The 27335-nt window shown below is 35.4% G+C and overlaps 1 protein-coding gene across 1 annotated transcript in view; it reads right to left on the bottom strand.

Annotated features, from left to right (window-relative positions):
* The window catches only part of UNC13C (unc-13 homolog C), a 542478-nt gene that overhangs the window by 322758 nt on the left and 192385 nt on the right, over nt 1-27335 (bottom strand). The window contains 2 exon segments of the mRNA XM_038580464.1: nt 793-1020; nt 12090-12309. Of these exon segments, the coding sequence (XP_038436392.1) occupies nt 793-1020; nt 12090-12309 (448 nt within the window).

The following is a 27335-nucleotide window of genomic DNA, read 5'->3' as shown; positions in this document are numbered from 1 at the left end:
TGAATATTAAAACATTCCTTGAATATTTGCTTTCACCTATAATAAGTAGTAGCTATATACATACACTTCTATACACATACTAGCTACGTACTTATATACGTATTACTGTTTACATTATAGAGAAATAAAGATGCACATACAATATGCAAAAAAGTTATCCAACACAATCAGAGGTCTATGATTTAAAATTTCTATTGATGAGTTTGCTGTTACTGTTCATCAACTCAACCTAGTTAAAAAAAATGCATCTTTATTTTTTCTTGTAAGTACCATATGAGTAAGTTAAGAGGCTTGGTAAACATTAACACACATATGTGCACTTGCTGTTGTAATAAGCAATTCCAGAGGTACATATTATTAGACATCACTAAGCTCAAATTGTCCTGACTCAAGAATCAAATGTCTGGGGAATATTGATCAAGGATTAAGTAAAATGATGTGTTTTCTCATTAAGAAAAACTGACTAAAGAGATTTGTGACTACTCTTGTAATTTATCAGTGGCAGGCAGCTCAAAACTAATCTCCCGTAAACTTCAGGGTATTGATGAGTATATTGTAAAAGAGAACTTCTTCCTCTAGAAGAGCTTTCAATTAGAACAACAAACAGACTGAAATTACTTCAATTATCTAGTATATATTTTAGAAATTTGAAGTACCAACTATACTTCTTGTCAATATTGACCAGATTTAAGAATTGTACTTATTTTACCTATAATCATTATTATTAGCAGTGATTTCTAAGACATAAAAATCTCAATGTGGAATCAAAATTTTAAAGGCAACTATTTTTACCTGTAATGGTTATTTTGGCTGACCACTTAGATGTCCCATCTAGTACACTCTGCTTGGCCGCTTTTGTGTACTGCACAAAATCTTCTTTAGAAATCTGAAACATTTCCTGAATTACTTCAAATACCTCTGGCCTGTTTTTCTCCCTAATCTTCATTCTTTCTTTCATAGCTGTAATAATGGTCTGAGTCTTGTCTTCGGCACCATGCTTAGAACTCTTTTCTGCTGCTCCTATAATGGAAAAATCAATGGTGACATCAATGCATATAAAGTTAGTTTTTGACAGCTCAAGAAAGGGAGAAAAAGAAGGAATAGGAGAATGAATAAATGCTTTCATTCTGAGGAGTCAGGGTACCTTGTTCATGGAACATAAATGTTGCTGGACAAAATATCTAGGCTGAGATTCCGAACCAGCCTTTGTGTTAATGGCAAGTAAATGGACTTCCATGATTCCCAGTTTTTTCAGTTGTATTATTTGGTTAAATCAAGTATTGTGCAAATATGTGGCTTGAATTTCCAAAAACAAAACGAATGCACTCAAATATGGTATATACCACATGCAAAACAAAATTAAAAAATAGGATATATATGGCAAATGTCCCCCCCAAAACAGTATTTCGAATACCGGTGTTCAAAGTGCTTAATTATTTTTAATGATGGAATTTATCATTTAAGTGCTTAAATTCTTCTTGTGAAATAAATACCAACACTTTCTGTTATACATTTACTTAGAATTTAAGTGATTCTGCTATTTAAAAAAAGGATTTGGAAACCACTGTGCTAGATGACCGCTAATCTAAACACGTGACCTGAACTCTCATTTTGTGATATGGCCATAGTTTTCAATAGGCTAAGTTCTGGGATCCCTGGGTGGCGCAGCGGTTTGGCGCCTGCCTTTGGCCCAGGGCGCGATCCTGGAGACCCGGGATCGAATCCCACATCGGGCTTCCGGTGCATGGAGCCTGCTTCTCCCTCTGCCTATGTCTCTGCCTCTCTCTCTTTCTCTCTCTGTGACTATCATAAATAAATAAAAATTAAAAAAAAATAGGCTAAGTTCTTTCTACTCAAAATCCTTTTTGATTTCCAGGATTTTTAAATTAAATTAATTTTTTTTATGACTGGTCTCAACTTTCTGGGTATTTTTGTTCATAATGCAAATCCTTTTGGCAGTGAGAGATTACTAAAAGTCCATTCCTGGATCCCTCACCTTCTGTAACTACCAGCCAGATATTTTCAGTGCTCTGTGTGGCTTCAGGGCTATGCAATGTTTATACAACAAGCTGACATTGAACCATGATTCCAACTCTCATGGCTTCTTAGTTAGTTTGAAATGAGAAAGCAAAACCCCATGTACCAGTGCTGCAAGAACTGACACTGCTGATACGAAATAGGTTTTGGTGCTGAACAAATGAGATGTAGTTTCAGAATAAAAAACAAAACTCATGTTCATGGCTAGTAACAGTTCCAATTTTTATCCACATGACTGTAAATATTCCAACTTAGGATTTTTTGAAATATATTTCTAAATAGGCATTCTAATATCTGGTAGAATGTTCAGATATTAAAAAGATAATTTATCTGCATGATTTCTACCACAAAGGAAAGCCTCAGTAATGTTCTCTGAATCTAAGTCTTTGAATGTTAAGTGCAATTTAAGCAAAGAAGCTAAGAAAAAGAGCAAAAGGTCAGCTGTTAGCTTTCTTTATAATAAATTCATATTCAATTCAACAGTAGTACTTTAGTGAAAATCTTGATTTATTTGAAAGTATAGCATTTGTTTCCTAAGTGGAAAAAAATTCATTCATAATAACCAAGGTGCAATTAGAGGAAGTTAAAGGGATGAGTATACTAATGGTAAAAAGAGCAGATTCCCTGTCTTTATCTTAACAAAAACAAAACAGAACAAAGCTTTGAGGCCTTAAGTCACATTTAAGAGAATACTAAAAATGAATGCATTACATTTGAGTTAATTTGAAAGGATATTCTAAATGCCCTAGTCATCTGTTAAAACAGACCGTAGAACAGCTACACATTTGTAAATTGCATATCCTTAAACAATTAAGCATGTCTGTAATTTATCAACAATGGTTTAACTGCACAGTGCATAATTTTTATACAGTAAAACTAGCTTAGGCTACATTGAATAGTTCCAGCTACCAAAGAGTTTTACTTCAAGTACTGAAATGTTCATTAAAAAGAAAGAACAAACAGTGGTAACTTGAAAAATTTGATTCAAAATTCAAAGTGCCCCCAAAAGTCTGGTATTTGACAGCCATCCTAAGAATGAACATTCAGTCAGTGAGAAGTGCCATAAAATGCAACTCTCTCCCAAATTTCTAAGTAAATATTACTGTTTTGCTATTAATGCTCCCAAAAGCTAGAGAAGAAAGTGTTAAAGTCCTTGAAAATTACATGTATTTTGGATTATTTTTCTAGATTCAGGAGGAGCCAGATGACCACCACCCACATAAAAATGTTCTTTCAAGCAATCACACCAAATTCAAAGGTGTGATTTAAATATCAAGAAATTTTTAATCTAAATTTGGTGTTAAGAATTTTTTTTTTTTAACTAAAGGAATCCAATCTCTGTACTTAACAACCGCCTCTTGAATTTTTTAAAAGAATCAATTAGGAATGCTTGACAATCAGCTGTGAAATCCTTCACCAATGCTCTTGATGTTGGAGTAGAAAACTAATTTGTGAACAACAGACAACCCATCAACTGTGAAACCACTATTCTGGGGAGAGCAAGTTAACAGAGGTTTATGTTTAAATCTTTTATCTGTTATTTCTAGGAAAAGATATGAGGCATTTAAAAAATTCTACTTTTACATGTTTTGATCTGAGGGAAATTATTTAACTTAATTCCATGTAGGAGATACAGAGACACCAATCTACGAGCACTTTCCACTGCCTATTGTTTATTGAACCCACATATCTCATCTGATTTTTCTGATGAAAACATTTTTGAGGTAGCTGCAATTTGCCATGAATTTCCAACTCTTTGGGTTTATTATTTTCCTTCAAGCTTGGTCTGTTTATCTCAAAGTCAACAGAGATAAACTTAAATTTGCATTTATATGACTCTTCCTTCAAAGTGTATGACAGAAGGTCTAGTAGTTTCACTGAAATACAGTGAGTAATAGGTCAACCAGGGATCAACAGTAAATGAGATCAAAAGAGATAATGTACAATGAAAGCACTTTGTAAAATGTAATACATTATCCAAATGGAATGCATCATTGTTACTTTTAAAAATACTTAATTGACAGATCAAATGATACAATTGTGCAAAACAAAATTCTTCTTTGCAAGAGGTACAAGAGAATTCATCCTTAAGCAGAGGCAAACTTATCCAACATGGTTCCCTTCTACATAATTTAATGGGATAGCCACTTAATCAGAACCCTCACTTTCTCTATAATTACCCAAAACACATATATTTCATGTGAAATTCCCAATTTTACCACCTTTCATGGCAATTTACAATTTTAGTGTTTCTTTCAGATTATTATCTGTGCACATCTAACAGCTGCAACAGTCTCTCTTGGTCCCAATCGCTCCTCTTTCCAATTTTTTCTCAAGAGCTATTCCAAAACATTTCTACTTTCTTCAAGTCACTTACTTCACCCCATTAAACCTCCATTCTGAGCATAATATCTTATCTCTTCCTTAACAGGAATAGATGCTTCCCTAACTCAGTGGTCATATTTTCTCCCTTCCCCTACTAAAACAAAGAAACAGCAACAACAACAAAATCAAACCTGACCTGTAATATTAGCAGATTTCTATGGTGTAAATACCTCTAACATGGCTGATTCTAAGTAACTGCCTTGCAAAATTCTTAAACATTTATCCATCACCTCTGGCCTGGCTGCCTGTACGTCCATTGCTAGCCTGGAAGGCCAACCTTAATCAAATGTGTGTTCCAAGTGTCAAGCATGCTGTTTAGAAAACAGAATGCATTCAACAAATAGAGAAGATAAAATATTTCTTGGGAAAAACCTAAAATAAAATGATTGCCATATTTGAGTGTTTAGTTTGGCTCTGGATTCAATTTTATGTGTTAGGAACTTTGTGAAAGCTCTCACCCTAAGGCCATGATGCTGGAATAAAACAAAACTAAATTCAATGTAAAATGATATGCATGTTGTGGAATCTTATGAAAAGACAAAATATTCTGGGAACTTGGCTTCAGGTTTGGAATTTTCAGAAAACAAAGGCTGGGTCCATCATTAGAAAGCAGAAACTAGTTGGCCTATATAATACTTCATGCACTTATAGTCAGCACAAAAAAAGGGCATAAGTCCAAATATAAATGGAATAAATACATCAAGAAAATAACTCTTAAGTAAGGCAAAGGAACATAGTGGCTCATGATGCTTTGCTTATATGACAAGGAGACAGTCCTTTGTGAATCCTAACTTGCCACTTACTAACCATCTGAAATTAGGCTACTTGGTCTCTGTAAACCTTAATTCTCTCGTCTGAAAAACAAAAGGAAATAATAGTATCTTTCTTAACAGAGTCATTGTAAGAATTAAATAAGTTTCGTATAAAAGTTTCAATACTAGTAATTGAGCAAGTATAAGGTCCAGAGGTCACAAGGTGAAGATACAAGCATGTATTAAAGAATTTTATACTAACATGGAATTTGGGATTTTAGCTTTATGATTACTTGACTTATAAAGCAACTCCTTAAAAGCTCTCCCCATGGAACAGTGCTGCATTCAATGTCTGCCTTGCGCTTAATGCTCTGTATGTACTTGCTAGATGGGAGCCAATGAAACACTTGAAGATTTAAGAAAATAAAGCTCAAAGAAATTGGAAGAGGGATCCCTGGGTGGCGCAGCGGTTTGGCGCCTGCCTTTGGCCCAGGGCGTGATCCTGGAGACCCAGGATCGAATCCCACGTTGGGCTCCCGGTGCATGGAGCCTGCTTCTCCCTCTGCCTGTGTCTCTGCTCTCTCTCTCTCTCTCTGTGACTATCATAAATAAATAAAAATTAAAAAAAAAAGAAATTGGAAGAAACTATTATATTTTTTGCTTCATATCCATAAATTTTTGTCTGCATTTGAGGCTGGTGAACCCAGAGGAGGTAAATGGTTAATATGCATGGAAAACATGCAGGTCTGATACTGTGGCATGTATCTCACTAGGAGTCTCTAGTCTAAGAGACTTTATTGCTTTTTCACCTTTCCCTGTAAAAACTTATTGGTCAGCCTGCTCTTGGTGCCTCTGTCTTTCTCATGAAATCTTATAGATGGGCATGGAGCTGGTATTTTCTACAATTTTTCCTTCAGTTGTTTTACAGCCAAGACAATCCTCTTCTTTTAACATGCCTCCAATCTCTCCAAGGAGCAGATGGACAACTCCTCCAGTCTTCAAACCACTTGTCTCCTTTCCTTTATACAAGCAAAGCTACATACTCTACACAATTTGGGGAATACAACAAAGAATTGACTATTAATAGAAGGATAACTGGAGGATCACAGACCTAGCATAGCATCATCTCCTATTCTCATAGGTTACTCCTCACAGACTGGGAGAATGTGGGCAGAGAGCCCCCCCCGCACCTCCCCCCCTCCCCCCGCCTTTCAAGGAACCGCCACTTTCTATGGAGTAGTTTTACTTCTGTTGAGCATGGGTCCAAAAACAAAAATCAGCCTTTCTTCCCCACCTCGCTTACCTCTACCATATCCAATCACACCATTATTGATAAATACAAACTTTGAGAACAAGTTCAGAAATATTTGCATATTAAAAGAAGACAAAGTCAGGAATGCACTCTCAAAATTGTATGTCAAAGCTATTACATCAAATGAGCATTATTTAGATATTAACTTCCTTGAGATTTCCCAATTATTTAAGAGTCAAAAGTTATGTAGCTTAGGGGAAAAACTAATTTCAACAAAGGAAAACACAGTGCTCAACTCCAAAAGCATCTTTACTATGTAAGGAAAAAAAAATAAGGGAGAGATGGAAAGAGGAAAGATATTTTTTGTTCTTACCACTTTTCACAAGTTTTTTTTTCATGTCTTTAAAAAAATGAGAAAAAAGAAAACAGAATTTTAAACAAGTTTTCTTTCTATTTCTCTTTCTAAAGTAGCCTCTGAATGGAAGTTGGCTGAACAACTAGTTCATAGTGTTATCAGAAGCTAGCCTGGCATTCATAGCTAGGCTATGCTGTTCTCCTCTTGAACATGAATAAACTTGAAAACAAGGTCACTATACAAACCAGAAAATACAAAATGAATTAGTGACTACTGTTACTTTGCTAAGTACAGATATTACTCTCACTCTTATATGTCCTCCTGGTAGATAAGATTTTTTTAACCTACACAAATTGTCCTCACTTCCAAACAACTATAGGTTGCTGAAGGGTATGTGGGTGAGGGGATGGGGTAACTGGGTGATGGACATTAAGGAGGACACGTGGCGTAATGAGCCATGTGTTATTTACAACTGATAAATCACTGACCTCTACCTCTGAAACTAATAATACATTTTATATTAATTAATTGAATTCAAATAAAATAAAACTATGAATGTGTTTTTGGTGGCTTTAACTGAGGGGCATTAATAATTATCATTAACTTTTCATGTATGTAGAAACGATGCTCAGGTTTTGAAAAATTCCAGTAGCAGCAGTATTAGAAACCAGATCTTTCTCAAGTAACTGAGGACTATGAAATCTAGATATATATCTATATATATCCATTGCTTATTTATGTTGAATATCTGTATCGCATCATGTAAGGCATACTCACCATTTTCGTTCCCCTATAGCAGCCTATCTCAAACCTGAAGATGCTCTGTTATTAGTTTATTCCTTGAGGTTAAGAAAATGATCATTGCATTACAGTAATTATTAATTCCACTTTTACCCAAATTAATTTATTAGATGACTTTCTCTTTAGTGTTGTTGAAAAGCCAATGCAGGGGATCTCTGGGTGGCGCAGCAGTTTAGCGCCTGCCTTTGGCCCAGGGTGCGATCCTGGAGACCCGGGATCGAGTCCCATGTCAGGCTCCCAGTGCATGGAGCCTGCTTCTCCCTCTGCCTGTGTCTCTGCCTCTCTCTCTCTCTGTGACTATCATAAAAAAAAAAAAAAAAAGAAAAAAAGAAAAAAAGAAAAGTCAATGCAGTAGGTAAGTTGTAATAGGGATATACTCCAAACTTGATGGGTTGACCACAGAGGACAGGCTTTGAGTTATCATAATGTGGGGCCAACATCTGGGCAGCATAGTTTGCCTAAAAGTCAGGGGTACTCATGGGAGGGTGGAAAAGCACAGTAAAATTAATCAACTTTCCATGTTTTCCCTTATAAACTTTGCATGTTTCTTTATAAATTAGGACAGAACACTAGACTGGGAGTTCAGAGACCTCAGTTCTAACCCTATCTATATTATCCACTTGATTCTTTTTGACAAGAAACTAGATTATGTGAACTCAGTAAAATCAGTAGATTGGGTTCCCCAATTCCTTGATCTCAAAGGCTCCCCTAAAAGTCTGTGATTCCACAAAAAATGATCTTTAAACTATAACATGCTATTTCTAACTGCAATTCTCATGCCCTCGTTTGTTGCATAAGCAATAATTATTAAGCAACTAACTATGCTACAACGTGTGCTAAATTCTGGAGAAATGAAGAGGACAACCTCCATCCTAGAGCAGTGGATATACAGAATCCTACTTCTAAGCTTCTTGAGTACTTATTATAGAAGTATTATCTCGTGTAATCATCGTTAAAAGAGTAGAATGTTCAAAGAGTCCAAGATATGTGTTCACATCTGTTCATCTCAGTTTTAGAAAATATGTCTGAGTCCAGGGAATACTGGTTACTTTTTCTTGAGCTCTGAAAGCTCCTACCCACAGTAGCTAATTAATATACACAAATAACTGACCATCTTAAGATATCACAGTTGCAAAATGTGGTAACAGAAATACAAAAGTAAGAGAATCAGTATGTAGTTTGTAGATAGGAATACTCTAGCCAAATTTTGTTAATGCTGTGAATTTGTAATGGCTAATAGAACACATGTCAGTAGGAAACACACAGATCAAGAGAAGAGCTCACAAGATGCTACTTTTCTGAACTTTTGGCAAATACTTTCTATCCTTAAGGAGGTAATTAAAATTTCCAGTTAAGAATTAAAAGTAGGCAGAATGCGTATTCAGTGGAATTCTGGGATTTTTTTCCTTGGAAATGTGTAAGGAAGTATAAGCCAATAGATTAGGTACCATGATTATTTGTATATTTTTCCAATTTTTAAAGTTGTCTCTTTTCTACTTCAAAAAGATAATCAAGAAAAATACTTTACATGTGATCTCTCTTCTACTTATGTCTCAGTCTGCACACAACTTCAACCCAGGCAACATACATATTTTTTTGTTATCAGTTTAAAACTATCACTGTAATTGTCATGGCAAATTCCTTACAGGTTATATATTAACTTCACTTAGGGTCACCAGCTGCTCCTCCAGTAGCAATAGTTCAATTCTTTCACCACCAAATGTTGTTTCCAAAACAAAAATGAAATGCCTTTTTGAAACAGCAGGCCACTCATGAGTTATTAAAGAAACAACAGGTGGACTCTGGCCACTGACACTGGCTTGAAACTGAGAGAGGAAGAATAAATCAGGTCTTTTTTCTCAAGGATTGATCTGCTTCTCTTTGGTCTCTGTTTCTATCTGCCATACCACATGGCTTGCAGCTTTGGGCCAAGAAGGCAGCAAAGCATAGGAACCAGCACCAAGTAAAATTGCCTCGCCAGGACCTGAGGTGCAGTAGTTCGGGGGAACTTATTTGACATTTCTAGGAATCTCTGCACCTGTGAGGGATTACTGGATTCATGAGCAGGGTTTTCAATTACCTGATCTAATCCCACTTGACTACTAGTGTATATAGATCACAGTCCCAAGATTTGACAGGAGCGATATGCCAAACTCAAACTGACTTTAAGTAACTTTACCTACTCTCTTTGGCATGGATCAAGGGTCAGACCACATGTAAAGTATATATATTTTTTGCTTTTATTCTGAGTGTATGTGTTTATATGATGACAGACAGCAAGGTCTTCAGAAAAAGATTAGTAAAATAATAAGGGTTCTAAAAACCTGAAGACTATTATTTGAAAAAGACAAGTATTAGTAAAACCTAATACACAAAGGAAGTCCATTTATTAATATTTTCCCCAGGATAGAAGTTCAAAGAATAGAAGTTACCAGGAGGCAGGGCTTGGTTCAAATTGTAATTTACACACTGTCATTTTCTAATGATGAATTGTTGCATTTTCCTAGAGGTGTTCAAACAAAGAGTGACAATTTTGAGAAAAAAAATCATAGAACCTCCTCATTTTTACAGGAGGCTGGCTGAATTAGCTATACCTTCCAATTCTGATTTCCTATTTTTATGCTCTCCTTTTCTTCTAATATAGGCATATGTGGAAGTATTTTATACAAGGTGTGTCACCATTGCAAACTTCTTGCTGAAGTCAATGGGAAGAGAAATTTCTTAAGGAAATGTCATTGATTCTGTAGGGACAATTTCAAATTTTATTGATAGTTATTGTGGAAAGTGAAGTTAAATTCATACACTTGCAAAGCCTCTTTCTGTTCAACACAAGTGTGGATTTTAGGAAAACAATAAGGAGGTATTACTAAAGAATATATTCCCTTCCTGGGGCATTCATACCCATCCTCATTTTTCTCAACAATTTTTGATTCTTTCAGTTTACATGTGGATTTTAATGAAAAACCTCAAAAAAGTTGCTTAATTTCAACCAACATCCATCAACGTATCTTAAGAAACAGAAATAGATACTATAAAAATGTTTCTAAAGTTGAATGAAAGTGTGACATCTTTAGTCTCTAAAACACAGAGAAGAATCAGCTCATTTCTAAAATATAATCTACATCATTTTTTTTCCTTAATGGATTCAAGCCATTTGTTTCTAGATGGCAATATTTTTTCTTGTTTTTTCAAATGTCACTACCTGTTTACAATTCATTTTTTAAATAAATAGACTGAATCTAATTGGATTATGAGATTATGTAAATTAGCTGAGTAGTATTCAGTCAATCCCCCTTCCTCCTAAGCAGTTATTCCTGAATATATTTTTATTTTTTAGAGAAGAGACACTACCTATTTTGAAAAAAAAAACGCATTTATTACCATTAATAGCCTCCTTCTGATCTGATGGTGTAGGGAGAATATTAATAAAGTAGAGAAAACGTGTATGATTTACTACAAAACCAGCTGACAGCATTTCTGATTTAATCTTTATTTTGACATTTTCCTCTGATCCTCCTCAATTTTATGCAACCCATGGATGTTATGCATTCACTGTATTCATATAAACAATAAACAGAAGGGACAATGTTTACATGTGAAAAGAAGGATTTGCAAATGAAAGTCCCTGTTTAAATAGATTTCTTTGGCTTTTTTTTTTTTTTTTAAGTAATTTAAGGGTCACAGCCACAACCAAATCAATGCAGCAGTGAAAAGTCAATAATATGTATTTTAGACTGTGATGTTTTTTGGCATTTTTGGACCTAATCTAAAGAAGCAGTATAAAGAATTTTTTTGGAAATGGAAAATTTAAGATAACTTGTCACAAAGGTCGAAGTGACATGTACCTATTCAGAAGTAAAAAGATGGGGAAGCTATTAATATTCATTGAGCATCTACTATGTGCCAGACTTTTAGCAGAGACTATTTCATTTAGTCTTCCCCATAACCCTCTGAGGTAAATTTTATTATTCCTGTTCATTTGGTGGAGAAAAATGAAAGCCCTGAGAAGTTAAAAAACTTATCCAAGGTCACATATCTGGTAAGTTAGATGTGTCTTTGATATTCAAACACAAAACGTCCCAATTCCAAGAATATGACTCTGTCAGGCAGACACCAAATAAGCTTGGGAAGGAATTCAGATTGCTGTAATCACAAGGGTGTGCCTTAAGCATTAGTCCTTGTTTGAGGAACATGACTTTCCACATTCCCACTTCCACACAGGGCTATTATGAGACAGAAGTGACCAAACAGTTCAAAAGTCACTTTCAAGCTTTCTACTTGGTGAGCATGTCATTGCTTATTCTGAGGAATCTAAGTCAGAGCCCCACACCGTGGGAACACATCATCAAGGAGATGACTTCATGGGTGATATGTGAATCTTTGTGCAATAGGAGGGGTGGGGGGTTGGAATTACTGAAAACCAGAAGGAACTGAAGAGGTCTAATCCGAAAACATGTAGGATAAGGCAGGCTCTGCTTATATATCTTTAGCCCAAACAGGTACTCACTCTGCAAACAGTCAGCATTTAAGAGATCCTGACACTTTTCATGGCACTTCACTCCACACTCCAAACACTTCATGCCTTGCCGGGCAATGCCCCACAGGAGCCCTTCACACTCATAACAGTAGGTGGGTGTTGTTGCCGTCCAGACTTCAAAATTGTGGGGGGTGGTGGAGGACATGGGGTAGATCAGTGCCTGTAAGGTCTTCTTGAAGACATGTATTTTCTGTAAAGATGAAATAAATTACAATGCCAGCCAAGTCAGTGGATTTGGAGAATTTCAGCATAAAACTATGTTATCACTTTTCCCTGAAAATGCTATTTTGAAAGAGCCTCTTAATTACTGACTTAAGTAATGATAGTAAGCACAGTCATTCTGCTCACTTATTCTTCTCTCAGCATTCTAGGGCCCAATTCACTCATTTGAACAAAAGAACTTGCTAACCTTCCAGACCAGACTGGGTTCCACTGTTGTGCAACCTTCTTTCAGAGTAGCAACAAGCTCTAATTACTTGATAATGTCCACATCCCTATACTGTAGACTCTTATGAGGCCAAGGATCATGAAAATCTTGCTCATTGCTTTATCAGTCATTAGAGCTTAACCTAGTCTATGACTTGATAATGGTGTTTAGGGAACATTAATTTAAAAAATGTGTATGCATATACACACACATACATGCAGAAATACACACACACACACACATCTCCTTGGTCTAAACTGGTTCTTGGTAAAATTGTAAAGTAGATGGAAACTATTCTCAAGGCTGACCCTAACCCTCCAGAAATATCCCCATCCTCTCTTGTATCCTACTAGGGCCTCTCTTTCCTAACTCTGTACCCTTCCTGACACTTGAACCCTTCCCAGCTCCAAAATATGCTCATTCTACAATTCCTTCTGCAGAGGACTGCTTTCATTGCTTCCTTTAGGCAGGAGCTCATCAACTAATTCAGAAGGGATCACTAGTAGTAGGTAAAGGCTAAATGTGGCCAAGGTAATGGTAATATTTTAAAGGGAGATAAATTTTTGTAGTTCATGGAAGTTTTGTAGTTCACTTTCAATGATAAGCCACTGGTCGGGTAGAAAAATTCACTGAATGAGTAACCAGAAGACCTGAGTTCCCTAGCATTGGACCAATCACATGACATTTAATATGGGTTTCTTCAGGCCATATTTACGGCCAATGTTCCATATTTCTCTTCTTTAGTGTCTCACAGTGGCTATTATTGTCCCTGACACATAGTAGGGGTATAACACATATTTTGTGGAGTCAATGTTCTGCCACTGAGGCGTCTTATAGTCCACAGAAACTTCCGGTCTCTAAGCTTTGCTGTCGTCTACCTACCTACCTACCTACTTACCTGTAGTATTATTTTGAAGGTCAAATTGTGATGGTAATGAACCTATTCCATAGACTTCAAAATAGTAAATAAATACTAAGTATTAGCACTCACAGTGGATTTTCCAGAACCCACTGTAGGTTTATAGGAAAGAGACTTGTCTGGATGAGTCCTTTTCTGTGCTTTTCAAATCAAACTATGTAGGTGACTTCTTTTTTCTCTTTTTTTAAAGATTTTATTTATTTGAGAGAGAACATGATCTGGGGGAGGGGTAGACTGAGAGGACAAGAAGCGGACTCCCTACAGAATGTGAAGCCCTACATGAGACTTAATTCCAGGACCCTGAGATCATGACTTAAGCTGAAGTCAAACACTTAACTACTGAGCCACCCAGGTGTGCCTGCATATGATTTCTTGAAAGAAAGACCATCACTCTGAAATTACAGTTACAGATATTTCATACAATATTCAAAATTAATGAATATTTACACAAATCCTGTAGGAGCTTAGCATTTACATAAAACAATTATATTTTGCATTAATAATCCTTAAATCTCATTTCTGAATATCTTAAATCTCATTTCAGAGTATCTTCACAATGTTGAAGACCAACTTTTCACAATTTTTCAATTCCACAGTATGGTAACAGCATATTTCCCTTTATTAGTACATTCCTCTCACCACATGTTTTCCCAGAATATGTTTGGTAATGGTACTGGAAGATTCCCTGCAGGGAGTTAAGCTACACTACAATTTTTTTAAACTTTTAAACAGCAAGATACAGCCTTGCTATTACATGAATATCTGGTCAAAGTTTTTTTTTTTAAGATATTTATTTATTTATTTATTTATTTATTTATTTATTTATTCATTCATTCATTCATTCATTCATTCGCTCATGATAGACATAGAGAGAGAGAGAGAGAGAGAGAGAGAGAGAGGCAGAGACACAGGCAGAGGGAGAAGCAGGCTCCATGCCAGGAGCCCAACACGGGACTGGATCATGCCCTGGGCCAAAGGCAGGCGCCAAACCGCTGAGCCACCCAGGGATCCCCTGGTCAAAGTTTTTAATACTTCATGTGAGTCTACAGAGCAGCAATATGATCAAATACAGGAATTATTCAAGTGGGAGACCCCCATATTAAGGTTTATACAAACAATTGAATCCATCCTCTCCAATAAATATAGCCAAAGCCAAGTAAATCTTTTAGCTTCATTTCATAATGAAGACATCTTGCAAAAAACTGTTAAGAGGGCAGCCCGGGTGGCTTAGCGGTTTAGCACTGCTTTCAGCCCAGGGCATGATCCTGGAGTCCCTGGATCGAGTCCCACATCGGGCTCCCTGCACGGAGCCTGCTTTTCCCTCTGCCTGTGTCTCTCCTCTCTCTCTCTCTCTCTCTCTCTCTCTGTCTCTCATGAATAAATAAATAAATCTTTAAAAAAAAAAAAGACTGTTAAGAGTTCTTTTAGAATTAAAACTATTTATTATTCATCTTTCCTTCCTCTGTATTGCTTAGCAGAGTGGATATCTTCAATACCATTAAAGTCAATTGAACAATTCTTGGCATAATAGATTTTCGGTCAGCCATCCATAGACAGTTTCCTGTCCTAGCTGGGCTGAGGCATGTGTGTGTGTATCTGGGAGTGTGTAATATAGCATTTTTGTTTAGACAAAAAATAAATAAGTAGAGAATTTAGTTATATTTGTAATTACATCAGGTAATTTGTTGTTTGTATTCTAACCCAATAGAACACTAGTTGAGAAGAACTGGTTAATGAACCCAAGAAGAGTAAAATATATATCAATTTAGAAAGCAGGGTAGGGAAAGAGTTGTTTGAATATGAATTTATCCACATATTTCAGGATTAAGTAAACAATTCATACATTTTCTCTAACTCCCTATGTGTATATTTTCTTTTTATTGAATTCAAGTGATATTTAGTTGGCTTCTAAATCCTTATGTTATAGTAGAAGTAATAAATATAAGAAATAGTTCCTAAAAAATTCAACATGCTAGAGAAAAAAAAAGAGTTCTGAACAGACAGCTAAGAAGTTTTCATTGAAATGTTTTGTTTGGTTGGGTTTAAAGAGCTATGATCCATTTTATAAAAAGAGAGTGAAGTTACTTTTTTTTAAAAAGGAGGAAACATGGAAAATTTACTAGATAGCACACTGAGAATCAACTGAGTGGGGTATTAAAATAAATCTAACATTTAAAAGCTAAAGAAGATGGGAAAAACTTGGATAGTTCACTAGAGGGTATATATCTACAGTCTTCGGGAAATGATAATTTACATCTTTTTCATTTGTGATTTTTGAGATATGAGCATTGTCTATCAAAGCTGAACATTAAAAAAAATGAGATACGGAAGGATGTCTGGGTAGCTCAGTTAAACGTCTGACTCTTGGTTTCAGCTCAGTTTGTGATCTTATGGATTGTGAGATTGAGCCAAGGGTTGGGCTCCACACTCAGTGGGGAGTCTGCTTGAGGATCCTCTTTCTGCCCCTTCCTCACACTTGTACATCCTCTCTCTCTCTCAAATAAATACATACATACATACATACATACATACATACGTAAGTCATTAAAAAATAAATGACATATGGCAACTTTTCTTACTGAAGCAAAGTATAAGATGCAAGGATGGTCAGTTTAGAAGCTCAGGAAGTAAATAGTTAGGAAAGTATTTTCTTGGGAAAATACTGCATCCTGAGAAAATAAGGTACTTTCTTAGCAACAAAACAAGACCAGATTCAAACAAGATTTTAAGAGAGGCCAAGAGTTGAGTTTTGTGGAATAAGTCAAAAAAGACAGGTTAAGGAGCATAGAATAAAACAAAGTGGAAGAAAATAAGGAGAAACCCCCAAATTAGTCATTAAAATGGAAAATGGGAATCATGGAAAATGGGAATCTAACTCACAGTTAGGAGTTGGATTGAATATATACATATATATATGTATTGAATATATATATGTATATATATTTATATATATATGTAGTAGTTTTTACTAGAAAGATAACATTACAGTTAATATGATCCTTTCTGATATGAAAGGATGGGACTGGGTGTGTTATCCAGAGAGAATCTCTGGCCTAGGTAAACCAGAAGCCAGACAGATCAAGAAGGTGGTCCCAAGAAAAAATAGAGCCCTCATCTACTGGTATTAGCACTCAAGGACAGAATATATTCAGCAATATGGAAGAATTACTGATAATCTATTTTTAAGGTTTCTAAAATTTCCAAATCTCCCCAACAAACACAGAGTACTTTCTAAAATGTATTCTTATTTTTTTAATACCCTTTTAGTAGCTATAGATAAAGTTGCATTTCACACTGTATAGGAGCTTCCTGTTTATACATCTCAGAAGACAAATGATACTGGTATTTATAGATGTGTATATATGTTCTATCTTTTTCTTTCCCTCTTTTAAGAATCATAAAGCTTTTCTAAATCATGCTCAACACTTATGGAAGTGACTTGCAAAGTAAAATGATTCTCATTGGCAAACATTAATCCTGGCTTTTCCTCAGTCTAAATAAAAACAAAACAAAGCAAACAAGAAAACCAATCTTATATGTCACTTTCCTCTCTAGTATGTATTTTCTGATTATAATGAAATGCATGCTCACTGTAAAAATAATTTATAAAACAGGAAAAGCACTAACATTTTTTTATAAAGTTACTCAGTTTAATTTTTCAAAGTCATGTTTTGATTTGTGTTCTTTCAGGATTTTTTCTATTTATAGACGGAACGTAAGACTTAGCACAATTAGGAATAAAACTGATAAACATCAGTTTTATATTAGTGAAGTGACTGCAGAAAAAAAGGCAATTTTAATTTTGTGGAGATACTGTTTTATTTGTAGAAACGAGGGTAAGACTCTCTTGCATCATACACAAAGATAAACTCAAAATGGATGAAAGATCTAAATGTGAGTCAAGATTCCATCAAACTCTTAGAGGAGAACACAGGCAACACCCTTTTTGAACTTGGCCACAGTAACTTCTTCCAAGATACATCCATGAAGGCAAGAGAAACAAAAGCAAAAATGAACTATTGGGACTTTATCAAGATAAGAAGCTTTTGCACAGCAAAAGATACAGTCAACAAAACTAAAAGACAATCTACAGAATGGGAGAAGATATTTGCAAATGACGTATCAGATAAAGGGCTAGTTTCCGAGATCTATAAAGAACTAATTAAACTCAACACCAAAGAAACAAACAATCCAATCATGAAATGGGCAAAAGACATGAACAGAAATCTCACAGAGGAAAACATAGACATGGCCAACAAGCACATGAGAAAATGCTCCGCATCACTGGCCATCAGGGAAATACAAATCAAAACCACAATGAGATACCATCTCACACCAGTGAGAATGGGGAAAATTAACAAGGCAGGAAATCACAAATGTTGGAGAGGATTCAGAGAAAAGGGAAACCTCCTGCACTGTTGGTGGGGATGTGAACTGGTGCAGCCACTCTGGAAAACTGAGTGGAGGTTCCTCAAAGAGTTAAAAATAGATCTGCTCTACAACCCAGCAATTGCACTGCTGGGGATTTACCCCAAAGAAACAAATGCAATGAAACGCTGGGACACCTGTACCCCGATGTTTATAGCAGCAATGTCCACAAGCCAAACTGTGGAAGGAGCCTCGGTGTCCATCGAAAGATGAATGGGGGATCCCTGGGTGGCGCAGCGGTTTGGCGCCTGCCTTTGGCCCAGGGCGCGATCCTGGAGACCCGGGATCGAATCCCACGTCGGGTTCCCTGCATGGAGCCTGCTTCTCCCTCTGCCTATGTCTCTGCCTCTCTCTCTCTCTCTCTGTGACTGTCATGAATAAATAAATAAAATCTTTAAAAAAAAAAAAAAAAAAAAAAAAAAGAAAGATGAATGGATAAAGAAGATGTGGTTTATGTATACAATGGAATATTACTCAGCCATTAGAAACGACAAATGCTTCAACGTGGATGGAACTGGAGGGTATTATGCTGAGTGAAGTAAGTCAATCAGAGAAGGACAAACATTCTCATTCATTTGGGGAATATAAAAAATAGTGAAAGGTAATAAAGGGGAAAGGAGAAAAAATGAATGGGAAATATCAGAAAGGGAGACAGAACATGAAAGACTCCTAACTCTGGGAAATGAACTAGGGGTGGTGGAAGGGGAGGTGGGCGGGGGGTGGGGGTGACTGGGTGATGGTCACTGAGGGGGGTGACTGGGTGATGGCCACTGAGGGGGAGGTAGGCGGGGGGTGGGGGTGACTGGGTGAGGGGCACTGGTGACTGGGTGATGGGGAGTTGACGGGATGAGCACTGGGTGTTATTCTATATGTTGGTAAATTGAACACCAATAAAAAATAAATTTATTTAAAAAAAACAAGAAATGAGGGTAAGGAATGCTTTGACTCTGATAAGCCTCTTTAGCCATGTACAGTTTCTAGATTACAAAAGGGAAGATGTTCATATCCTAAACAATTATTTTGTTTAAAATTCCTCCTCTAGGAAATTGGAATCTAAGGTAAAATGCTCTAATATGTCACTTTTTGAACAATTAGGACACAGAAAAAAATGAAATGCCTTCTCTATTCATAACTATAAGAGAAAATTAAAATGAACCCAAGAAATAAAGCAATCAGGCTTCCTGCCAAAGGTGATGACTAGTATTTTTAGACCATCAATATTCCAATCAATCAACTGTTAATACTATAGGAACAAAGCATGTCTGCCTCCATTTGCCATGCCTTTTCTCTTTTTTCTCTACTATTTAACCAGTGATACAACTAATGAAGTTCTATTTTTCTCATCATCCTGTGAGTTTTCCTCATGGGAGTATGTAAACTATGACTTTCCTATAATAAAAGAAAAACCCCACATTTTGGTAATTACAAAAAAAATATGCTTCTTGTTTTGAAGCATTTTTCATGTACCTTGATATGTGTTTTTTAGGAAAAAAATAAAACCTAGGGGTGCCTGGGTGGCTTAGTTGGTTCAGCTTTGAGTCTTGGTTTCAGTTCAGCTCATGAGCTCAGGGTTGTGAGACTGAGCCCTGTGTCAGGACTCTTAGCTCAGCACAGAGTCTCCTTGGGATTCTCTCTCTCCCTTCTTTCTATGCCCCTCCCTATCCTCATGTACTGTGTCTCTAAAGAAATAAATAATACATTTTTAAAAAATCTATTTGCTATCCTGTAAGTACAATTTCACACAATTTGTAGACATAAGCACCAGAAAGATTTGCAGAACAAAGATCAGGTATATGTGACCTTTGAAATTTGTTATAAACATGAAGACAGAACAATGGTATAATAAGTTCTTAAGTATAAAACAGCTTAATTTTAGGGCACCTGAGCAACTCGGTTTACCATTTGATTCTGATTCTTGATTTCAGCTCAGGTCATGATCTTGTGAGATTGAGCCCTGGATTGGGCTCTCTGTTCAGTGGGGGAGTCTGCTTCTCTCTCTCTCTCTCTTTTTCCCACCCCAGTCTTCTCCCCTCACCACTCATGCTCTCTCTGTCTAAAATAAGTAAATCATAAAAAAATTGCTCAGTTTCAGGTCCAATTTACTCATGAGAATAATCATCACATGAGAATGGCTGTAAAAGATAAAGTTATTCAGGTAAAGTTTTGTATCTGAAAATGTCAAGAGAGACCAAAAATTATATGCCTATCTTTGGAAAAGTGTAAGTACTTTGTTTTTACTTATACTGTTTGTTAACCAACACTAATTATCACTGACCTAAGTAACTTACTCAGTAAGTCCAAATAAAGAGAGTGAAAATGATAAAGATGATGATTCAATAATTCAAGAAGAGTACAATATAGGATATACTTGTTATGACAGAAAATATGTTCTGGAAACAAATTAGGGTAGATTTGTCATGTACTATATGTGCCGCTTTTACTCCAATTCAAACTTTAAATGAAAATATGTTTATACAGCTCTAAAGACTCCACCAAAAAAAAAAAAAAAAAAAAAAAAAAACAGAATAAAATAAACTTAGTAAATTTTCATGATATAGCATCAATACACAAAGATGTGGTACATTTCTACACATGAATAACAAATTATCAGAGAAATTAAGAAATTTAATTTACACACATCAAAAAAGAATAAAAACCTAGGGACAAATTTAACTAATGAGATGAAAGATCTATACACTGAAAAGTTTAAGATATTAATGAAAGAAATTAGAGAAGACACAATAAAAGATATGCCATGCTCACAAGTTATAAGAGTATCATTAAAATGCTCAAACTACCCAAAACCACATATAGACTCAGTGCATTCCCTATGAAAATTCCAAAGGCAATTTTCACAAAAATACAATAACCAATCTTAAAATTTTCATGGAACCACAAAATTCCAAATAGACAATGCAATCTTAAAACAAAAACTGCAGGCATTACACTCCCTGATTTCAAACTTTATTTCAAAGATATAATTATCACAACAGGAGATCCCTGGGTGGCACAGTGGTTTGGCGCCTGCCTTTGGCCCAGGGCGCGATCCTGGAGACCCGGGATCGAATCCCATGTCGGGCTCCCAGTGTGTGGAGCCTGCTTCTCCCTCTGCCTGTGTCTCTGCCTCTCTCTCTCTCTCTCTCTCTCTCTCTCCCTGTGACTATCATAAATAAAAATTTATTAAAAAAATAATAACAATCACAACAGTATTTACTGCATAGAAACAGACACATAAAAAAAAAATAAAAAAAAAAAAAAAAAAAAAAAAAGAAACAGACACATAGATCAATATAACAAAATAGAATTCAGAAATAAAACCACACACATATGACTAATAAATTATGATAAAGGAATTAAAGATATACAATGGGAAAAGGACAGTGTCTTTTCAAGAAATATGTTAGGGAAACTGAACAGCTACATGCAAAAGAATCAAATGGACCTCACAAAAAATTAATAAGAAATTAATTAAAGACTTGAATAATAAGAAGTGAATCAGACTCCTAGAAGAAAACATAGGTGGTAAGTTCCTTGACACTGGTCATGGCGATGATTTTTTTTTTTTTTTTTTTTTCTGGATTTGACACAAAAAGAAGAGGCAACAAAAGCAATAAATAAGTAAGTGGGACTACATTAAACTAAAAAGCTGCTGCAGAGTAAGGGAAACCATCAACAAAATGAAAATACAACCTGCTGAATGGAAGAATATATTTGAAAATCATATATCTGATAAGAGACTAATATGCAAAATATATCATGAACTCATAAAACTCAAAAGCTAGAAAACAAACAACCTGATTTAAAAATGGGCAGAAGACCTGAATACACAGTTTCAACAAAAGACATAGGTATGGCTAAAAAGGCAAATGAAAAGATATTCACTATTACCAATCATCAAAGAAATGCAAATCAAAACCAAGTCATATCACCTTACATCTTTCCATTTGTTATCTCACTGATGTCCCCAAAAGTACTCTAGCAGTATTGATATATTTATTTTACACATTGGAAAACTGATCTGGCAACATGGCCGACTAAGTTGATATAGTCTACTAGAGAAGTGTTGGAAAAAATATTTTAATATGTAAAAGAGCCCAAAAGAAATAGATTCTCCAGTTGGGCAGGGGTAGGGGTGTTAGGGGGAAAGGAGCTTACTGTCAGAAACGTGAAAGCTGATTTGATGGAAACCCAAAGGTTGTCTTTGGGATCCAATTAAACTCCATGGGCTACAAACTTGAGGTTTTCAGGCTATTCTCAGATGTGACATTTAGACTTGCCTTTTACTTAATATGGGGATTGAGGGTAGTAATGAGACATTAAACATTTGTAGATAATTTTTTAGGACAGAATTACTAGCTTTAAAGTCTGAAGACAAAGATACTACAAAAAAGAAAATTGCAGGCCAGCATCTTCAATGAACACAGATGCAAATATCGTCAACAAATTTTAGAAATTAGCACATTTTTTAAAAATCATGCTCCATGGGATCCCTGGGTGGCACAGTGGTTTGGCGCCTGCCTTTGGCCCAGGGCGCGATCCTGGAGACCCGGGATCAAGTCCCACGTCGGGCTCCCGGTGCATGGAGCCTGCTTCTCCCTCTGCCTGTGTCTCTGCCTCTCTCTCTCTGTGTGACTATCATAAATAAATGAAAATTTAAAAAAAAATCATGCTCCATGGTTAAATGGCCAAATATGACTTATTCCAGGGACATAAGGGTGGTTTAATATTCACAAATCAATGTAATACATCACATTAACAAGAGAATTTTATATATATATATATTTATATATAATTACATATATATATACATATATATAATCATCTCAATAGATGTAGGAAAAGCATTTGATAAAACACAAAACCCATTCACGATAAAAAAAAACCTTTTAACAAAGTAGGTTTAGAGGGAACATACCTCAACATAATAAAGGCCATATATGAAAAACTCACAGCTAACATCATACTCAATGGTGGAAAGCTGAAAGCTTTTCGTCTAAGAGCAGGAACAAGACAAGGATGTCCAATCTTGGCACTTTGATTCAACATAGTACTGGAAATTCTAGCTGCAGCAATCAGACACACACACAAAAATAAAAAGCATCCAAATTGGTAAGGAAGAAGTAAGGCTGTCACTATTTATAGATACCATGATACTGCATATAGAAAACCCTAATGTCTCCACCAAAACAACTATTAGCACTGATAATTTGGTGAAAGTTATAGGACACAAAATTAATAAACACAAGTTTGTTGTGTTTCTATACACTGACAATGAAGCAGTTAAAAAGAGAAATTAAGAAAACAACTCATTTACAATTGAACCAAAAATAATAAAATACCTAAGAATAAATTTAATCAAGAAAGTAAAAAAACTATATTCTAAAAACTATGTTGTTCAGAGAAATTGAAGATGACAGAAGTAGAAAGGTGCATCATGCTCATATGTTATAAGAATATTGTTAAAATGTCCACACTTCCCAAAGCAAACTACAGGTTCAGTGTAGTCCCTATCAAAATAGTGATAGCATTCTTCACAGAACTAGAACAAATAATCCTAAAATTTGTATGGAACTACAAAAGACCTCAAATAGCCAAAGCAATCTTGAGAAAGAATAAAGCTGGAGGTATCAGAAGCCTACACTTTAAGATATACTACAAAACTGTAGTAATCAAAACAGTATGGTAATGGCACAACACTAGACAGAGATCAATAGAACAGGATAGAGAGACCTAAGATAAACCCACACCAGTATAGTCAATTAATACGACATAAGGGGTAAGAATATCCAATGGAAGAGAAAATCTCTTCAGTAAATGATGATGGAAAAAGTGAACTACTTTTTAATATACCAAACACACAAACTCAAAATGATTACATACCGGGCAGCCCTGGTGGCTCAGCGGTTTAGCGCCGCCTTCAGCTCAGGGCATGTTCCTGGAGACCCGGGATCGAGTCCCACATCAGGCTCCCTGCATGGAGCCTGCTTCTCCCTCTGCCTGTGTCTCTGCCTCTCTCTCTCTCTCTCTCTCGTGAATAAATAAAGAAAATCTTTTAAAACATGATTAAAGACCTAGATGTCACACTTGAAACCATAAGCCTCCTGAAAGAAAAGATAAGGCATGAACTTAACATGTTTCTGGATATGTCTCCTGAGGCAAAAGAAACAAAAGCAAAAATAAATTATTGGGACGATACCAAAATAAAAAGGTTTTGCACAGCAAAGAAAACTATCAACAAAACATAATGACAACTCACTGAATGGGAGAATATATTTGCAAATGATATATCTGATATGGGATTAATGTCCAAAATAGATGAAGAACTTATATAATTCAACACCAAAAATAAGCAATCCAGTTAAAAAATAATTGGATCTATATAGACATTTTTCCAAAGAAAACATACAGATGGCCAACAGACACATGAAAAGATGTCCAATAACACTATCCATCAGGTAAATACTAATCTAAACCACAATGAGATATCACTTCACACCAATCCGAATGATGAATATCAAAAATAAGATAACAAGTATGGGTGAGGATGTGGAGAAAGGGAATCACCATGCACGGTTGGTGGGAATGTAAGTTCTACAACCACTGTGGAAAACAGTATGGAGGTTCCTCAAAAAATTAAAAATAGAAGAACCATACAATCCAGTAATTCTACTAGAGAATATTTACCCAACGAAAATGAACACATTAATTTGAAAATTTTATATGTACCCTTATATTTATTGCTGCATTCTTTATAATAGTCAAGATATGAAAGCAACACAGGTGTCCATCGATAGATGAATGGACAAAGAAGGAGTGGTATACACACAGAGGCACACATGCACAGTGGAATATTACTTGTCCATAAAAAAGAATGAGATCTAGCCATTTGTGATAAAAGAATGGACTTAAACAGCTTATGGTAAGTGAATTAAGTCAGAGAAAGACAAAAAGCGTATGATTTCATGCATATGTGCAATTTAAGAAATTAAACAAACAAGCAAAGGAACAAGAGAGAGAGGCAAACAAGAAACAGACCCTTAATTATAAAGAAAAATCTTATGGTGACCAGAACGGAGGTAGGTAGAATGGGTGGGATAGGTGATGGGGATGAAGGAGGGCACATGACATGATAAGCACCAGGTATGGTATGGGAGTGTTGAATCTGTGTATTGTACATCTGAAACTAGTATAATACTGTATGTTAACTAGAATTTAAATAAACATTTTAAAAAATAAAAACAATGAAAAACAGGTGAATATACAAATAAGACTTAAAGACAATAAACTGGTGATTGCCTAAATGGAGGTGGGGGGGAAATGAGTGAAACAGATAAAGGGTATTAAGAAATAAAAACTTTCAGTTATAAAATAAATCAGAGATGAAAAATACAGCATAGGGAATATATTCAATAATATTGTAATAACATTGTATAGGAACAGATGGTGACTACACTTACCATGGTAAACCCCAAGCAATGCATAGAATTGCCAAATTAATGTTATACCCCTGAAACTAATATAACACTGTGTTAATTATACTTCAATAAAAGAAGTCGTATTTTCATTAAACATTTAGGAAACATCCACTATATTAAAATAAACGGTCTAGAGCATTTTAATCCATTTGTTGAAGAAGAGGGAAAACACAAGTCAATCTTCACAAATGAAACTTGGAAAAGAAAGTAAAAAGAAAACACAGTATATTTTTAAAAAGTAATAGAGCTAAGCTCAAATATATTATGGTAAGTATAAGTTGACTAAATTCACCTGTAGAAAGGCAAATTCTCAGACTGAATTTAAAACTAAGCTATATGGAGAGCACCTGGGTGGCTCAGTTGGTTAAATGTCTGCCTTCCAATCAGGTCATGATCCCAGGGTCTGGGATAAAGTTCTACATTGGACTCCCTGCTCAGTGGGGAACTTGCTTCTCCCTCTCCTACTGCCTCTCCCCCTGCTCCTGCAAGATCTCTCTCACAAATAATTAAATAAAATCTTAAAAATAAATAAAATTAAGCTACATGATATACACAGGGTGCCTGGATGGCTCAGTTGGTTAAGTAGCTGATGCTCAGGTCAGCTATGTGAGATATAGCCCCAAGTTGAGCTCTGTGCTGGGTGTGGAGCCTGCTTGAGATTCTCTCTGTCCCTCTTCCTCTGCCCTTCACACCTTCTTTCCCTCTCTGGGAGGAAAAAAAAAAAAAAAAGAAAGAAAAAAGAAAGAAAAGCTATGTGAGATACACATAAAACACATTAAGACTTACAGAAGGAGCTAGAGAAAGTTCTATCACGGAAATAGTGATTATATCAATTTGGTAGAGGAGTATTAGTAGTATAGAGAAACTATTTTAAGTAAAAAGCATTTAAGAAATTAATAGGATTATTAGCAAAGTTGAAAGAAACAATTTATCAGGAATACAGAAGTCCCAAAACATGTACCCAACAAAAAAAGCTCATATGGGGTATCTACAAAACTGATAATCAACTAAGCCACAAATTAGTCCATTAAATGCTAATCACTGAATATACAATATATGTCCTCTGAATACAATGTAGTAACAATAATAAAGTTCATTTGGTTTGTCTTTGAGAGAATAAACACTCTAAATTGAAGAGTCAAAATAATAACGTCACTTATTAAATATTTTTCTCTTTCTAAAGCTTTTATGGATAACAGTTTCTTATGTTGTAAGTATTCTTTTCTGTGTATGCAATAATAATAAAAATTTTTAAAACTCAGAATATTCAACTCAGAATGTTAGAAAAGTAGCTTCATGGTGAATACAAAGATGGCAGAAGATGAGTCTAAATAAGAAAAGAAATAAAATAGAAAACAAACAATATGAAGTCAAAAACACCAGAGAAATCTCTTGAAGTACTGATTTAAAAAAAAAAGAAGAAGAAAAAGTACAAATCAGGCGAAAACAGCAAAATTTATAAACTGTATAATTATATAAACAATTTAATGAAATTTTAGGAAAAAAAACAATGTTCTGGAGAAAAATATAAATTATCAAAATTGACTCAAGAACAAGTATTTAAAGAACATGGATGTGATTATTACACTAAATTTGAAGGTAGTCAAACAACTACTCTGAAAAAAATTACAAGACAGTTTTATTTTTTCTTTTTATTTATTTTTTAAGATTTTATTTATTTGACACAGAGAGAGCACAAGCAGGGGGAGAGGCAGGCAGAGGGCAAGGGAGAAGCAGGCTCCCCAATGAGCAGGGAACCCAACATGGGGCTCGAACTTCTAGGATAATATACAAGCTGAAGGCAAACACTTAACCAACTAAGCCACCCAGGTGCTCCCACAAGATGGGGTTAGAGGCAAGTTTGCCCATCCTTCAAGGCAGAGAAACAACTTTAACTTTATACAAAATATTCCAGAAAAGTGATAAAAAGGACAGCTTCCCAACTTATTTTACAAAGCTAGTTTATT

Source organism: Canis lupus, chromosome 30 (assembly GCF_011100685.1).
Source record: "Canis lupus familiaris isolate Mischka breed German Shepherd chromosome 30, alternate assembly UU_Cfam_GSD_1.0, whole genome shotgun sequence".
NCBI classification, from domain to species: domain Eukaryota; kingdom Metazoa; phylum Chordata; class Mammalia; order Carnivora; family Canidae; genus Canis; species Canis lupus.
The sequence above is the reverse complement of the archived record's forward strand: the minus strand, read 5'-3'. Positions and strand labels throughout refer to the sequence as shown.